General features: G+C 49.2%; 1 protein-coding gene across 1 annotated transcript in view; it reads left to right on the top strand.

Annotated features, from left to right (window-relative positions):
* TMOD1 (tropomodulin 1) overlaps positions 1–17,612 on the top strand; it is a 72,140-nt gene that overhangs the window by 13,200 nt on the left and 41,328 nt on the right. Inside the window, exon 2 of the mRNA XM_053656382.1 lies at positions 337–505. Within this exon, the coding sequence (XP_053512357.1) occupies positions 386–505 (120 nt within the window). The 5' untranslated portion in view covers positions 337–385. The remainder of the gene's footprint in view (positions 1–336; positions 506–17,612) is intronic.

The following is a 17,612-nucleotide window of genomic DNA, read 5'->3' as shown; positions in this document are numbered from 1 at the left end:
AGGCAGATGTGCCAGCCGTGTGGACGGGTGAGGACCCAGTGCCGTTTCTGGAGTGAGCTTGGCTTAGGGAGGCTACACTAAAGCTTCACAGAGGAGGTTAATCACCTGTTGCTCATTTTTAATGGCTGTGCCAATACAATCAGTTATGATTCATTAAATCACATGCCCTCAGTTTTACTGTGGCATCAGTCCAATCCAGGACAGTATTCCACTGTAGTGATCGCTATCCTGACAACTCATAAAGCATGCTCAGGCCGCCATGTGGATGGCGAGCCTTTATTTCCTGTGAGGACAAATCCAAAAGCGGTCTTCCTAAGATCTTTCTCTTTCTGGTAGGTCTTAGGTCAGCACCGAATCTCAGAAGGCAAAGACAAGTTCTTTGACGATGTCGTACAGACGAGAACTGGAGAAATACCGTGACCTGGATGAAGACGAAATCCTCGGAGCCCTGACAGAGGAAGAGCTCAGGACTCTGGAGAACGAGCTGGATGAGCTGGACCCTGACGTGAGTAGGCACTAAGGGGGACCGCATTGTCACAGGTACGGGGACATCAACCATGTCTGCCTGGGGAAGGGACAGGAGCAGACTTCCTAAAGCTACCACTTCCACTTTCTTCTGTGGCATTCACATTGGAATGACATCGCCTTTCCAGGAGGGTGTGTGTGTGTGTGTGTGTGTGTGTGATGTATTCGCCAGGCCTCTCTAACAGAACCAACGGGATGTATATACATATAGAAAGAGATTTATGGTGAGAAATTGGCTCACACCATTGTGGAGGCTGACAAGTCCCGAGGTCTGCAGTTGACAGGCTGGAGACCCTGTCACCTGGAGAGTGGATGGTGTGGTTTTAGTCCAAAGGCTGGCAGGCTTGAGACCAGAGGGAAAAATTCAATACATCTTATATTACATGATAAGAGAATAAGAGGGGAAAAAACAAAGATGTTTGCTTCACATACACACCTGAAAACGTATTCATAACACAATGAGAAGGAAAGACTCATGGTCATTGTAGTCCTTGTTTCTCTAACAGGCCATGTGGTTCTAGCTGGTCGTTACATGTATCTTCTCCCACTACCTATTCTGTACTCCCTTTGCCTTCGGCAAGCACCTACCTGGTCGTGGTCCTTGCCTGGCTGGATGCCCAGACCTTCATTCCGGAAGGACCTGGGCCATCGGTGGCCCTGCCTAGACTGGGTTGTTGCAGGCTTTCACTGACTGTGATCTCGGGGCGCGGTGATACTAAGAATGCCCTAAGCACCCTCCTGTCGCACACAGACGCTTCCTCGCCTCCAGTTTCCCCATGGTTCTTAGGACCAGTCTCCCCAGGCAACACAGAAAGTCCTTCTCTACCTACTGTTCAGAGCTATGAGGAGCCCCAAGTGGCCGGGCGTGGGTCTTAACTTCCAGTCCAATGGAATCATTGTCCTGTCTCTTGGAGGAAGCATTTCTCCCTTTGGACTAAGACCCCCTAGGTCAGCAGAGTGTAAGGTCACAGGAATAGGAAGCAAAACTTATGCCAGTGAGTCACTCGGGGTATTAATGAGTAGTGCCCCCCATCTCTACCCTTGATTCCTGGACCCGTGAATCCCGGCTGGACCCTGTATGGACACTGATTCAGAGCATGTGCAGACTCTGAGGAGCCCTGCAAGCTATTGCCCGCTAGCTCGCTCTATCCCTGAGCCTGCAAAAGCCCGTTCCACCGTTTCACCCAGGCAGCTGCTTCAGGGTGCTGGGGAAACACGCAGGATGAGTTCACTGAGATAGAGGACTTAGAAGAAGAGACTCTTTCACTTGTGTGGTGTTTTTATTGTTGCATTCCACAGCTGGCACACTTAAGAAGTGTGTTTAATGCTCAGAATTCACCTCTGCTGCTAGGACCAGAGCATCAGAAGGCGGGAGGATCCCTGGTCACCTCTGTGGTTTGCTCAGCCCCGTGGAGCCCTGAGCGGGGTTGGGGACTCCCAGGTGGCCTACTAGACAGGTCCCACGCCTCGGTCTCAGATGTGCAGGTCAGCACCCAGGAGGGAGAAGGTGGGTAAAGAATGTTACTGAATTCAGTGAATTTTCCATTTGGTATGTTTTTAAATTAAAAAATCGAACATTTCACACTTTTTAAAAAAAACTTGTCATTGCTCAGCTCTAGTTTAACAGTGATCTGTGAAAAAAAGAACGCTTCTATCGGGTTGACCCAAAAGCCCATTGCGTTTTTTCCTGTAAAATAAAAGCGACACATTTTTCATCCTCACCGATAACTTTTTTGATTTGGACATTTCGAGTACGTCAGCTCTCTCCCGCTGTTGACGTCTGGTGGGTAGAGGCGAGAGGTGCTGCTAAACATCTTCCAATGCCTAAGACAGCCCCACAGCAAAGAATTTTTTGGCTATGTCAATAGTACCAAGAAACTTTGCAAACTTCTTTTAAAAAAAACATTTTATTTATTTTTAGAGAAAGGGCAAAGAAGGGAGAAAGGAAGAGAAACACTGAGTGGTAGCCTCTCGTGTGCCCCCAAGTTGAGGGGCGCGCGCCCTGACTGGGACTCAAACTGGTGACCTTTTGGTTCTCAGGCCGGCGCTCGATCCGCTGAGCCACACCAGCCAGGGTGAAACTTCACAAACATTTGATATGTTGAATCAGTCGCAGCACCTTCTTCATACACTACACAAATCCTGTTTTGCATTTCAGTTGTGTTTTTTACCTTTCTTGAAATAATAAAGCATAATATTCCAAAAATGTTGCATATACTCTTATATCTTCGCTATTAAAATGACAGCATGGAAATTCACCAATTTTGATAAGTTTTTTAAAATACATGCTGATGTGACAGCTGTCATAATACAATTTAACAAAATTGTCTCGAATGAAGTTGAAGACAAGGACTACTAGAGCCATTTTTACAGAAAACACTAAACAAACTTTTGGTTATCCCGATATACTATTTCTCTGACCCTCAAGTAGTCACAGCTGGCATGGAGGCGGTGAAAGTTAGCAGGGAAAATGCAGGACCAGAGGTCAGATGTTCCGTTCCAACCCTGGCCCCGTCTCTTACACCCATCGTGGCCTTGAACTGGTTGCTGCCCCTGTCTGGGCCTTAGTGTCTCCAGGGCCAAGCTGCCATGAGCTTATAAGCTGGTCTTCTCTCCAGATTTGTTATGTGGCTTCTTTCTAGGTAACCCAGAATCCTCATCTAGGGACCCTCAGTCCTAGGCCCGTAGAATGACAAGTTCCTCCAGCGGCACACTGTCATCTTGCTGTCCACCGCTCCCCCGCCCAACCCAGAGGGGGCGGTTCCACGCTCAGGTCGCTCCAGGTGATGAGAAGGCAGCCTCCTTGGTGGGAGAGCCTTGGGCCCCTCCCCTTCCTCTGCACCACAGCTCTTCCCTCTTAGCCACCCTGCATCAAAAACTAGCCACGTGGGCAAGAAACAATTAAGTGTCCAGCTTTATTGCTATGAAATTATTCCGTTCCAACAATTCTATGCCAGATCGCTGCTGCAGGAACAAAGAGCTTTAAAAAGTGAGAATGAAGGAAGGGTGTGCTCCCTGTAGGGAACTCAGTAAACGTGGCTCAGGTACCTGCCAAGCGCCAGGCCCCGGGCTGGCCGCTGACAGGGGAGCCTGGGGGGGATTCTGTCCTGAAGGCACTCGGCCCAGTGGGCAGCAGATGTAATACTAATTATGTTCTGAAGGGGAGCAGGTGGGAGCTCAGAGAGAGGGCTGATTCTTGCTGGTGGGAGGCTTCACAGAACAGGTGATACTGGAACTAGGCCCTGGACTTTTCTAAGTCAAGAATAAAACAAAGAACTCTAGGCCAAGTGAAGGCCAGGAGCAAGGGGTCTTGTACAGAAGGTGGTGGGGAGCAGGCAGTCTCAGTGCGGTTTCTGTGGAGGGCGAGATGAGCCTGGAGCCGGTTGGGCCAGATGGAGCGGGTCACTGAGGGTTCGGGTTTCTCAGCAGGCCTGGGGAAGCCTGGGGCAGTGGTTTGCTGGGCTTGCTGTCTTAGGCCAGAGGGACTGGCGGAGGTGCCGGGGAGATGGGGGCAGGGAGAAGGGGCTCCATGGGAGCCCCTGTGGTCCTGCCCAGCCTGTGGTGGGAGAGTCCTTTTCTGATGATAAGAAAGGGCTCCTGCCCCTCCCCACAACCCTCTCAACATGTTGCAGAGTCTTTGCTGTTCCCAGGGCAAAGGGCAGACCCCCAGGGGCCCTCCAGGCCTGCTGCCTCTGGCCTTCGGGATTGTTGGCATTGCCCTGAGCCGGATGGAGGGGGATGAGGTTAGATCAGGCTGTGACTGCAAATTGAGCAGATGGTGACAGAGGTGGAGGGGGGCACCAGACCTGGGAGTGGGGCGGGGACAGGTGGAGGAGCCCCCTCAGACCCCAGGGTAAGGCCCCCAAAGACTGCTTGATTTCCAGCTGGGAGTTCCGTTTCACTTCTAAACTGGCAAAGAGCTCCTGAGGCGCACCCACCCCAGACATCAGGCATCCGGCCCCAGCAGCAGTTCCCAGGGCCTCTGTGCCGCTCACACAGCCAGCTCCCCTGCACCCTGCCCCAGGGGGTCGGCAGGTGGGGATGCCTGTGTCCACTGGACGGATGGAGAGCCAACAACACGCCCAGTGTTGCAGGACCAGGCGTGGAGACTCGGGTTTCTAACAGGCTCCCAAGTGCCTGCGCCTCCCGTGCTGGAGGGAGGAAGGTAACTTGTACCCGGATTTGAGAGCAGCGCTGGGCAACCCGAGACGTGCGCTTCTCACACCACTGTGGTTTCGAAACGAACATTTTCAAAGACCCCTTTCTCTCTAAGTTCAAGGAAAAGAAAAGAGAAATCAGAGAGAGGATAGGAGATAACAGAGGCTAGTGGGGTTTTTTTTTTCTTTTATCCCAGCCACACAATTGGCCCCTTCACTGTGATGTCTCTGTTACCTGATTTGCAAGTCAGTATGTAAGTTTTGAAAAGATCTAGGGGGCCTCCCACTTTCTGAGAGCACAAACATTCCAGCTCACTTTTCACCCGCCCTTGGCCCACGTTCCGCAGTCCCAGCAGAGTGAGAGGCTGAAGGTATGCAGACCGTGAGAGGCTTCGGAGCTGGAGCTGGAGCCGGAGCTGGCTGGCCTGGGCAGGGCCCAGGGACCAGCGGGTGTCCGACCTCCGACCTGCAGAGCAGGACCTGAGCCCAGGGAGGAGCCAGCTCTAGGTCATAGGCCAAACAGAACCAGACCAGAACCCCCGTCCACTGTCCTCTCTGTTGAACTCTATGAGTCCGTATCCTTCGGTTTTCATTTTCGTTTCACGGGCACTTATATGGCACTTCCCAAGAGGTCACAGCTTAGCCACAGCACTGTAGCGCTTCATGGCGGTCTCTAGGAATAGTTGGAGCCACAGATGTGCCCTGGTTCTGTAGTTGGGGAGGGTGCTGTATGAGAAATCACCTTCCTCTCTCCCTGGAAACAAGCTGAAGGGCAGGTGTTCGTGTTTACTCCTGGCTTTGCTCCCAACTTGGGCACCTGCTGTTCCCTCGGTGGGTCTACTTCCCTGTCTGCAAGGGGGACGCAGTCCGCCGAGATGCCCTCAGGAGCCTCCTCTGGCTCTCAGCACCCATGCTTTTTGCTTTAAAAATGTAGATATAATTGACGTGTAACATTATATTAGTTTTAGGTGCATGACATAATGATTCGATACTGATACATATTACAAAACAATCATTGTTAATCAGACAATAAGTCTAATTAACATTTTTCTAATTTTTCATATTGCCGTACTATGTTGCATTAGTTCCAGGTGTACATCATGGTGACTGGACATATATATACAACTTATGAAGTCATCACTCTGCTATGCCCTGGCGGCTTGTTTCATGAATTCAGCTCCCACTGCAGGGGGTTAGGTTTTCAGTGATGCAACTATTAAGCCCCAGGGTCACCTGACAGAGCCGAGTACTCAAGCTGGAGAGCAGCGATGTTTGCTGCAGAGGACTCCAGACTTGAAAGAAAAAAAATCCCCGAAACTTTCTCCCTGTCTGCGGCCTGGAAAAACTCGAGCTTATCATGAGATTGTTGCACTTGGACTCCCTCGGGAGAGGAATGCTCCATGTGCTAAAAGTATCCACTGCTGACTGATTCCCCAAGAGGATCTGCCCTTTCTCCTCTCTCCGGGGTTAAGTGGATGCTGCTCTGAAGCTGAGCCAGCTCCTCGGTTCAGATTGCCTTTGCCCCGGGCAGCGGGGAAAACGGCCGTGGGCAGAGACGGCTGAGCGTGGCCAGTCACCCTGACTTACAGGCAGCAGTACCCACGTTCTGATAGGATCGATGGGTAGTTAACATTTCCTGGGTGTGCTGTGGGCAAAACCCTGCGTGGATTATCTCATGTGATCCTCTGAGAGGTTTGGTTATCAGCCCCTTTCTAAATATGGGGACATTGAGGCTCAGAGAGATGAGGTAACCTGCCCAGGATGCAACACGGTGGTGCTGGGATTCCAGACTGGACGGCGGTACTCAGGGGCTGTGCCGTCAGCCACCGCCCCTCCCCCACCCCCGTGCACATGTGTGCGATGGGCCTGGAAGGGAATGGGATGCGGGATTATCAGCAACTTGTATTTCTCATTTCGATTTCCTTTGATGTTATGTTATTTTTACTATAAATACTACTCTTAAAAAAGATAGAAACCACCAACACAAAGAATTTAACTATAAATATTGCTTGTTAATGAAGCTTTGGGGAAAAGGAAGAATATTTTTCGAAGTGTTTCAGGAAAAAGATCAAAAGATTTGCAGGAGAGAAGATGGTAGAGATAATCCCAACCTCATGAAGAAATTGGGTCCGAGGAGTTGACGCCGAAGTCGGCCGTCAGGGGTCTGTGACACAGTATAACCACGGAAACACGACGGGGAACAACAGGCCCCCTGCAAAGCCCAAAATAACAACGATTATTCTCTCTCGGGCTCTTCTTACATGCCTGGGCTGTTTTATGGGGGTCATCTCCTAAAACTTCTGCAAGGATCCTGTGAGCCTGCTCCTCTCAGGTTGGGGTTAGGTCCCTTCTAAGTGACAGACGAAGTTCCAGCAGACATGCCTTCCTCGGCCCGTGATGTGTGGAGAGTTCTGAGGGCGTGGGCCCTGAACTGTAGGAAGAAATGGTGGAGGAGAAGACCTAGAACTGCAGAATCTCAGGGCCAGGAGGGCACTTAGGGACCGTCCAACCCTCCCTCCCCACCCCCCCCCACCCTGTGTGTCCACACACAGAGCAAGTAAAGAAGCCCTGATTTTAGGGTCTTCTCTTGGACATGTGTCATTTACCCAGTGCTTCACGCATCCCATGGAATCCTCACACCGGTACTATGAGGTAAGTATTGGCATTATCATTTTAGTGATGAAAAATCGAACAACAGCAACAAAAGCCCTGAAGCCCAGAGAGGGGAAAGGACTTGTTCAAGGTCACACAGTGAGTCAGCACAGAGCCAAGATGAGAACTTGGGACGTCCTGTCCCAACACACGGCTTCCCACCAGCCGGGTTTGGTCCACAGGGCCATGGTTCTCCCTTGTAACACAAACCGGCAGATTCACAAGCCCGGGACAGAAGTAAACAGTTGAAATGGAAAGAAATAAATCTCTGCTCTAAAAATAGGCACATATCCTTAGAAACACTGCGGGCTGTTCACAGAGCCAAGGATGGACCTGGGGGGAGGCAGTGAGGGTGAGCGAAGCCAGGTGTCAGCGTGTCCCCACCCCACCTCTGTCTTCCACCCCGTGACCCTTTCCCCCACCCCTCTCCAGCCTCCCCACAGTGCCCTCCTTTCCCCTCCATCCCCTCCTCTCTGACGCTGCTTGCTGAGGGGCCTCTTAGGCCTGGAGCCCTTCATTCAAGTTGGAACCAGGCTTAACCTCCCGCCCCACTGCTGTCCCCTTGCAAAGCCTCCCTGATCCCCTCCGCCGAGTGCCCAGCACAGCACCTGCCACAGAGGATGCTGGGTTGTTTCCTTTTTGATTTTGACATTAAAAAGAAAGATGTTATTTATTTATTTTTAGAGAGAAGGGAGGGGAGGAAGAGAGAGAGGGAGAGAAACACAGATGTGTGAGAGAGATGTTCATCGGTTGCCTCTCACCTGACCTGGGACCCAACCCGCGATGCAGGCCTGTGCCCCAGCCGGGAAACAAACCTGTAACCTTTCACTCTGCGGGCTGACACCAGCCAACTGAGCTGCACCTCTCAGCACTGATTTTGACACTTTTAATAAGACACACTCTAAGCATATAAGAGAGTACAAAATATATCCATATTTCCATTGTCCAAATTTAAGAAATATAAAAATTTTACCTTATTTGATTCAAATCACCCTTAAAAAGAAAAAAAATCACTATAAAATTTGAACCCAGCCTTCCCCTTCCCCCGCTGTTTCTTCCCCATGTCTCCCCTCTAGTGAACGTGTTCTGCTTGAGCGGCGGCTGATCAGGCTTCCTTCCCACACCAGGTGGGTGATATACGTGAAGAAAGGAAGATGGATCAGTTTTCTTGTGACACGCAGCCAGCTTGGGTCATCTTTGACTTTCCTGCTCTGGAAAGAGATATAGATGCAAGAAAGTTCTCACTGAACCTTTCGAGGAGAAATGCAACGACAAAGCCAGTGATAAATGATACCTGTTTCTTAGCCTCTCTGTCAGAGACAAGAGGGAGTAGTGGGGACTGAGGCAAATGGGAGAGTTTGTGTCTGACTAAAGGGCCCTTGCCAGTTAGTTCTACCAGTTGCTGACAGTGTGAAGGTACAAGTTCAATATTGCCACATCTAATTTTCAAGAGATACAGGAAATTCAAAATTTTATGGTCAAGTTACCTATTTTAAAATCGTGGCATCTCATTCAAACATATATACTAAACAAACCATGTTTTGGCGTTTGATTAGACTGTAGGCCTCCCAGTTTGCAGTTCTGGCCCTGTTCCATACGACAGGTTTTTGTTTTTGTTTATACATAAATATGTGTGTATACATACATGTACATACACATATATGTAAATATAGTTAAATATATTAAAAGCACTTAGCCCAGTACCTGGCACATGGTAGGTGCTTAATAAATGCTTATTGAACCTGCATATATGATTTGCTCACTGGACTCTAGGCTCCTTGAGATTTGGAGCCACGTTGCACTACCATGGGTATAGGTACAGTTGTGCAAGTTGTGTAATGGTAACCCCAGGGGACACCATTCACGTGCACCAAAGAGCAAATGGCACTCTGGGAGTTGTGTCGTGCGCAACTTGCATGACCAGATGCAGCTGCCCCGACAGTGTCCCCATAACGTGGTATCTGTTCAAATGAATGGAAATGAACAGTTATGCCCTATGGTAAAAAAAAAATTAGCAGTAAGTTGCTTTTATATGGAAATTAAATCTTTATTCTGAGGTTCCAAGCTAAAAGGGGCTTTTGAGCTTCATTCTATAGAAGGGGAATCCAAAGTCCAAGAATTCCAGCACCCTGTTTTTGGTCACAGTCGTGGGATGAGTACCCAGGTTGTCAGTTAGGATGCTGTTTGACTACAAATGACCAACTCAGAATAACATGAATTCAGCAGTGGTTTATTTATCCCTCAAGGAAAAGTCCAGAGGTGGGCAGTCTAGAGTTGGTGTGGAGTTCGGCTCCCCAAAGTCCCCAGAGTCTCAGATTCCACCCAGCTTACTTTTTCTAGGATATCGCCCTCATCTTCATGGTCTAAGGTGGCATCCGTGACTGCTGCATTTCAGGCATTGCAATAGATGGACAGGGAAAAAAAGAAAAGCCATTATTCAAGCACTTGTTTTAAGGGAGGTTACTGGACACGGCCACTGGCCACTTCTCATATTATTGGACAGAACTTAGTTTCTTGCGTGGTTCAGCCTAGCTGCAAGGGAGTCCGGGAAACATGTCTTTAATCTAAGTGGCCATGTACTCAGCTAAAAGAATGGAGTGCTTTTATTACTGAAGAAGGGGAAATACGCTCTCAGGGGCAATTTGGGCTTGCCAGTGTCCTGGCATGATGTTTTGTTCTGCCGAAAGCTCTGAGGAGGAGTAAGAGGAGTTGGTAGGGGTTTCATTAGATCCAGGCCTCCAAAGAAAACATTGCAAAGGTCTTACTCTCTTATGGGGGTTCTGGGAAATGCCTTAACTTGGCATTTCCCAGAACCCCCATAAGTGAACTCTGGTCTCCCATCCTGGACACTCCCACCCAGTACCTTTCATAATGCATCCCCTCTTCCAAACCCACTTAGGGCAGCAGTTGGATGGCCCAGCAAGGAGCTTGAGGCAGCAGGTGTGATGTTGACCTGAAGGGTGTCCAAGTGATACCATCTCTTCTCATCAGTGTTATGTGATTCTGGACGACTCAGGTCACACTTTCCTAGCACCCGGCTGGGGACTTAGAAAAGACTAAGATGCATCCCGGCTGGCCTTTGAGGGGCACCCAGTCTCCTTAGGGAGAGAGAGATGATATAAATGTGCTCTGAGACAATTCAGGATGAGCATTATAGAAGACCTGGCAAAATGCCTAGGGGAGTTTGGAAAGAATCGCCGGATCAATGTGGGGAGCACTGCAAAGGCTAAACAGGGTGCCCAAGGGGAGGGCTTGAAAGATAAATGCAGAGGAGGAGAAGGGATGGAATTCCAGATGGAGAGCACAGCCTGAGCCAAGGCATGGCAGCGAGAGAGTACAAGGTGTGGCTGTGGAATGTGGAGTAACCCTCAGTGGCTGGAACCTGGTACACTTGGAGCCAGGAACGAGTCAGGAGGCTGAAGTAGGTTGGGGTCAGATCATTAAGAGCTCTCCAGGCCTGGGTGATGAATTGATCATGATTCTGTTGGTCATGGAGGTCACAGATGTGCTGAACATTTGTGAATGTATCGAGGGGTGACACAATCAGATGCTCGTGTTGGTGAGGTCCAGCTGGCTGATGGGAGGGGACAGGAGTAGTGGTGGAGAGGCCTAAGGACGGTAGACCAGGCAGCAGGTTCATCTGCTGGTCCCAGGAAGGCAGGATGCATTGAATGAGGGTGGTGCCCACGGGATGGAGACAGTTCAAAACCCTGCACCATTGGACTCACCCCACGTCTTCCCTCAGCACACCATGCCCCTCATCCTGCCGTGCCTTTGTCTGTGTTGTGCTTTCTATCCCTTTGGAACACCACTCTCCCCTCGCCTCTTCATCTGGCTGGTCCTTATCTGATCTGCTGATACACACACCGCTCAGGTGCCACCTCCTCCAAGAAGGGGCACAGAGTGAGCTGCTCACACACAGTGTGTCTCCCCTCTCACCGTGAGCCCCCGTGGAGGGGGGTTGCACAGGTATTGTCTCAGGATGCCAAGGGTGGCGCAGCAAGGAATGAGCAGAGGAGGAGGATCAGGGGAAAGCCAGGAAGGGAAAGTTTGGCCCTATTTTGTGCCAGGAATGCCAGAGAGAGACGCCATGTGTTGTTATGACCAGTAGGTCCCACCATCAATAATTACTGGGCTTGGGCCGCAAGGGCGCCTTTGGAGGTCAGCCCTCGTGCCCTATAAAGTTGACGGTGAGAAGTGGCAGATACTGGGTTTCACCCATTGGCAGTGAGGTCATGATGGATGAACCAAAGGCCTGGATCTTTCTGGAGAAAAAGATTAAGATGCCCAGAGTGTGTTGGGGTGGGGGCATGTTTGGAGAGGCAGGGGCTCTTGGAGGTTTGTACCCTGCTTGTCCCCTCTGTGACAAGGGTGTGAGTGGTGTGGCCCCTCTGCCCCAACACACTGTCAGATTTAGTCCCCCCCATAGTGACAAGGAATCCCTGTTGAAGCCCCGCTGAATGGTTTCTGGAGGGATCTGGGAGCCACTGGCCAGCACGGCAGAGAGTGAGTGCCCTTTACCTGGACAGGACTAAAGGGCCACTTTTCACATAAGGGGAAACGGACCCGGCAGATAACTGGAAATTAAAGTCCTCCAGACCATTTGAAAAGTTTTTTCATCAAGTACCTTGTAAAAGCTAATTGGGTAATTGACTATTCCTTAAGACATTTGGCCTGGCTGAAGTGGAGGGGCAGGGCGTCTGCTAGGCATGTGGGACGTGTTGAGCCTGTTTGGAAGGGAGGGAGGGAAGAAGTCCGCGGGAATGCTGAGAAGTTAAGCCTCCTGGGTTCCTCTTACCCCAGCAGGAGCTCCGTGCCTCGGGGCCTGTTTCCCTCCCTGTGAAATGAGACTAGTTTCGTAAGGAGGGCAGCTCTGGCTTTCTAACACATGGAGGGGAAGTACGGTTCTCCTGTGGTGCCATGTCTGGTTTCCAGGATCCGTTCCTAGAGGAAGGCAGTCAGGTGGGATGGAAAGTTTTCTGTGGCCTGGAAGTCAAGAGCCCTGGACACTCACTCCAGTGAGTGACCTCAGCAAGGCCCTTCCCTTCCCTGGCCCCCAGCCACTCCGTCATCAACGAGGTTGCAGTTCACGGTCCATCCTTGTCCGAGGAGTCGTGTCTGCTTCAGTCACAGGACAGAAGCCCAGGACTGCTGCAGCCCAAAGGGCACGTTTTACATTCCCTGGTTCTTAGACATAGCCGATTTATTTGGGAAAGGTGATAAATGGCTTATATTTCATGACTGTGAAAAATTATGGAATATTTTACATATGAGTAGCCGCCAGCCTGGAATGTGCATACTGATGCATGGACATGCTATTTACATACATGCTGTTGTCATCTCCGTATAAGCTCGGCTTCCTGGCTGTGTGGCCCACGAGTGGTGTGACTTTGGGCAAGTGGCTTCGGTTTCCATGCCTCGGTTTCCCCAAGTGAAAATAAAAGCACTGGCCCAGAGGCTCTAGGGCTCTGCACCTCTGAACTGCCAGGATTCTGTGCTTCTTTTAATAAACTGTGCGTGTGCACACGCATGTGTTGCCTGTGTGTGCGTGTGTGTACACAGGTGCACATCTGAACGAGCCTGCAGTGGCTCCAGCCAGAACGGCTTCCCACGTAGCCCCAGCTATCTATAGCCGTGATGTCTGCGCAGATACTTGATATTTGGCCTCGCCAGCACCTGTCCGCGGGGTGTGAGAGCTCCTCTCAGCACAGCTGAGGATTCGTCAAAGTTTCCATCATCTGTCGGACAACTGGACTCCCGAGTGTGGGTGGGAGAATTCGGACCAAGATGTGAATCTGTCGAGCTGCATGTCCTCATTTTAATTTTATAACATTTAAAAGGAAGTCACCATTCAACAAGACATGAGTAGGGAGGGCCCTGTAGGAAATTAGCCCTTATGATTATTTCCAAGAACATAGTAAACTTTTTAATGTGGTTTAAACATTTAAAATCCTTCTAAATGAAATACTCATGTATATACACACCCCTTTCTTCCTCTAGTGCAAAGCCTAGATCAGACATGGCCAAATGGATTGCGTCTGGCCTGCAGATGTGTTTTATTTAGCCTGAATATTGCTTTTAAAATATTTGTCTCATGTGTCAATATTTTAAAATCAAGAGACTTCGCATAGAGATGAGTAGATCAATAGCATCGCCCACGTTCTTGTGTGGCAGTAGCTTGCCCGCAGCCCCCGCCATTCCCGGCGCTAACAACTGTAATTTTAGGCTAAGATCAGAAGCATCTAGAAATCCCTTTTCCTGAAAACCAACACTGACTTCCCTCTGGGGAGACAGTGGGATCATCCAGGCGTTAGTCACTGCCTTCCTCCGGAGTTAATTTCCAATTGTAAGAAGGACAGGAAGGCACACACAGAGTCCTCTACACAGAGCTTCCTCCCAAAGAAAATCCGACCCGTCACCAGCCTGCCTTTGGACTGAAGGTGTACCTTGGGCGTGTGCATGTGAATACAGATTCCCTGATGCACAACTGATCACCGTCCTGAAGGAGCCAGCCTGGTACTTACTTCCCTTTAAACTAACTATAAAGAAAGCAGGTGCCCAGCGAATTTGCTGTGTGCACACTTTAAGCCTGGGAGACAGAGACAGAAACTCCTCAAAGATCAGGCAGTTCCCGCTGCCCGCAGGCGCCACAGCAGTCTACGACCTTGGCAGGCAACGTGGAGGCCAGTCACGGACTATTCCTCACTCTTCAGTAAAGTAGACCCGCCTCGAGGATCTCGACTGGCCGTAAAGTCTAAAACAATACGTTGTCTCCCCGCACATGCTGTCAGTGGGACTTCCCCCCACTTTAGTCTGCTTGCCCCACTCGCCTCCCCTCTCCCTGGGCGTTCCAAATCAGAGAGCTCTCGGTGGGCTTCCGGCCCCAGCTGTCAGCGGGCCGCCTGGACACACCGCACCCACTCCATGGACACTTGCTCAAGGAATGAGGTACAGCTCCACACATACACGTTCCCCAAATACCCTTCTGGTCGGAGCTCCCCCAGTCGTGTGAACCCTTTCCTCTCCCATCGGATACCTGGGTCTGAGGGTCGCTGTTAGGTTCTGACAGTTAGGAGAGATTCAAGGCAATGTTTTCTCACCCATTTAACTCCTCAGCAACTAACTCGCACAATAAGGCACATCGCGTCATGAAACAGGACACCCTTGCACACCAGCTCTCACCCGGCCGCTCTCAGCATCCCTGCTGGCCACCGGCACACAGAGAGCTTCTGTCCTCACAGGCAAATCACTTTGTGTTTTATTGCATGAGCCATCTTCTACATAACATATGCTGTTTTTATTAACTTTTTTGAGCTATAGTTCACGTATCATAAAATTCATCAATTTAAAGTGTGCACCTCATTGTTTTTTAGTATATTCACAGTTCTACAGCCATTACCACAATGAATTTTAGGACATTTCCATCACCTCAGGAAAAAAACTCGATACCCATTAGCTGTGACTCCTCGTTTCCCCTCCCCTCCCCCACTCCAGGCACCACCAACCTACTTCTGCCTCTATAGATTTGACCACTGTGGACATTTCGATCAAATGGAATCCGACACCATAGTCCTCTGTGTCTGGCTTCTGTCACTTAGCACAATGTTTTCAAGGTTTCATTGATGTTGTAATATGTCTCAGAACTTCATTTATTTTTATTGCCCAGTAGTGTTCGGATGTATGGATACCATGGTTTGTTTATCCATTCATTGTTTGATGGACATCTGAGTTGTTTCCACTTTTTGGCTGTTATGAATAATGCTGCCATGAACTGGAGGAATTTTGTGTGGACACATGCTTTCATTTCTCTTGGATATATATATATATATATATATATATATATATATATATATATACTCCCCACATATATATTTGCTCCCCAGGGGACACCTGGCAATATTTGGAGACATTCTTGTTTGTTACACTGTAGGGGGTGGGGGTACCAGCCTCCACTGGATGGAGATGCTGCCGAGCAGTCTGCAACGCACAGCACAGCCGCCGGGCGTGGGGAGTCACCCAGCCCCAACCACCCACTGTGCCAAGGTTGAAAACCCTGCTTTAACTCAATCAGTGGCTTCTCTCGGGCATATTCGGGCATATTCTCTCAGATATATATATATATCAGTAGAATTGCAGCATCAGATGGTAACTGCATGTTTAAGCTTTTGAGAAAGGGCCAGACTATTTCCCAAAGGGGTTGCACCACTTTACATTCGCATTGGCAGGGAATGGAGGTTCCAGCCACCCCACATTCTTGCCAGTATTGGTTGTCCATCCTAGTGGGTAGGAAGCAGTATCTTCTTGTGTGTTTGATGCTCATTTCCCTGATGGCTAATGATGTTGAGCATCTTTTCATGTGTGTGTTGACCATTTTACGTCTTCTTTGGAGAAATGTCCATTCACATCCTTCACCCATCGTAAATTGGGTTATGTGTCTTATGTTTTGAGCTGTAAAAGATCCTTATGTGTTCTGGATACCAGACCCTTATCAGACATGTGATTTGTGAAAACTTCTCCCAGTCTGTGTGTTGTCTTGTTACTTTCTTGATAGTGTCCTTTAAAGCACAGTGTTTTTAATTGTGATAATGTCGAATTTATCTATTTTCCTTCCGTTGCTTATTATTTTAGCAGCATGTCTAAGAGACATGGTACTTAATCCAGGGTCATGGAGATTTATGCCTGTGTTTTCTTCTAAAAGTTTTATAATCTTAGTTCTTACATTTAGGTCTTTGATCCATTTGGAGTTAGTTTTTGTAGTACCCTGTGAGGTCACATGCCATTTGTGAAAATAATCAGGAGTTTAGAAAATATGCGACTATCTTTGATTTTTAATTGAAAATCATGTGATGTTTTATTGAACATATTTACCGGAAAAAGATTAACTTCTAACGAGGCTAATTTTCTCAGTACTTACTATGAGAACTGTATAAGCTAAGAATTGTTAGAGAAGGCCTTTGATGTTTTTGTTTTTGTTTTTAATCAACTGCTTTCAGTAAAGATTTCCATAAATGAAGCCATATTTTAACATGCTACATAAAGGAATATTTTTGAAAAATTTAAAACCATCTTTATTCTCCTCTTAGAATAATATGGGCTCTAGTTCAACACAGTGGTCCTCAGTCAGGGGTGACTTTGCTCCCCAAGGGACACTTGGCAATATTTGGAGACATTCTTGTTTGTTACACTGTAGGGGGTGGGGGTACCAGCCTCCACCGGATGGAGATGCTGCCGAGCAGTCTGCAACGCACAGCACAGCCGCCGGGCGTGGGGAGTCACCCAGCCCCAACCACCCACTGTGCCAAGGTCGAAAACCCTGCTTTAACTCAGTCAGTGGCTTCTCTAGGGCATATTCGAGAAGAGACGTGAGTTTGCAGGTCCTTTCCTGTCATCAACAGCCTCCTGGTTCTCTTCCTTCCCGGTCCTGAGCCTTCCAGAGGCTAGAATGCGCCCCAGAACCTTAACTTCCGTCACGACCTCTTACAGACAAAAATCTGTCCGGTTTTTCCTTGTGAGGATTGTTGGAAAAACACTTGTGTTTGCTGCTTAATTTCTTTTTTACTTGTATATTTTCACTTTTTTACTTTTGAGACGTATTTGGATAATTCATCCTCTGTTCAACATACATGTGCAGATCACCAATCTCCTGTTAAAATGTTTCTCCTCTGATTACAGAACAACAGTTATAATAAGTAGTTATGGGTGCTTAGCACTAACTTAATTTTCTCAACAACTTTGAGAGTAACTAACACTCACACTCAGCCTGTAGAAATGGAAGCGCAATGAGACGGGGCAGCTGGCCCAGGGGCGCAGGAGTCATCACTGCTCCAAGTCGGGCACACGCCTGATGGGGCTCAGCTGGGAGGTGCAGCGCATCACAGTGCATTGGTTGCTCGTGATGGGTAATCACAGAGAGACGGTGCCCTGCCACAGGGGGAGAAGGACAGCCCTTCTCCCCTGGACATGCCCACACATGCCTGGCTCACCTGGGACCATCACCTGTCCCACAGAACACAGTGGACAGCGTCAGAGGACTGCTGCTTACAGAAAGCTGGGATGTCTGTGACATCGCTTATGTTCTTGACATTCACCTGCAAATCAGTCAAGGCACATTTTCTCCCTGTTGGCTCTCTCCTCGAGTCACATGCTCCAACCCCCAAATGTCTCTCCTGACTGGGGCTCAGATCCACTTGCATGCACACCAGCACCACTCTCGAGCCCCCACACACACTGGGAGCCCCTCACACACGGTCTCAGAGCCCCTTCCACAGGCTGTGCACA

This window comes from Artibeus jamaicensis, unplaced genomic scaffold (assembly GCF_021234435.1).
Source record: "Artibeus jamaicensis isolate MK-2021 breed Jamaican fruit bat unplaced genomic scaffold, CSHL_Jam_final scaffold_1964, whole genome shotgun sequence".
Classification (NCBI taxonomy): domain Eukaryota; kingdom Metazoa; phylum Chordata; class Mammalia; order Chiroptera; family Phyllostomidae; genus Artibeus; species Artibeus jamaicensis.
This window is presented reverse-complemented; position numbering and strand designations above follow the sequence as displayed.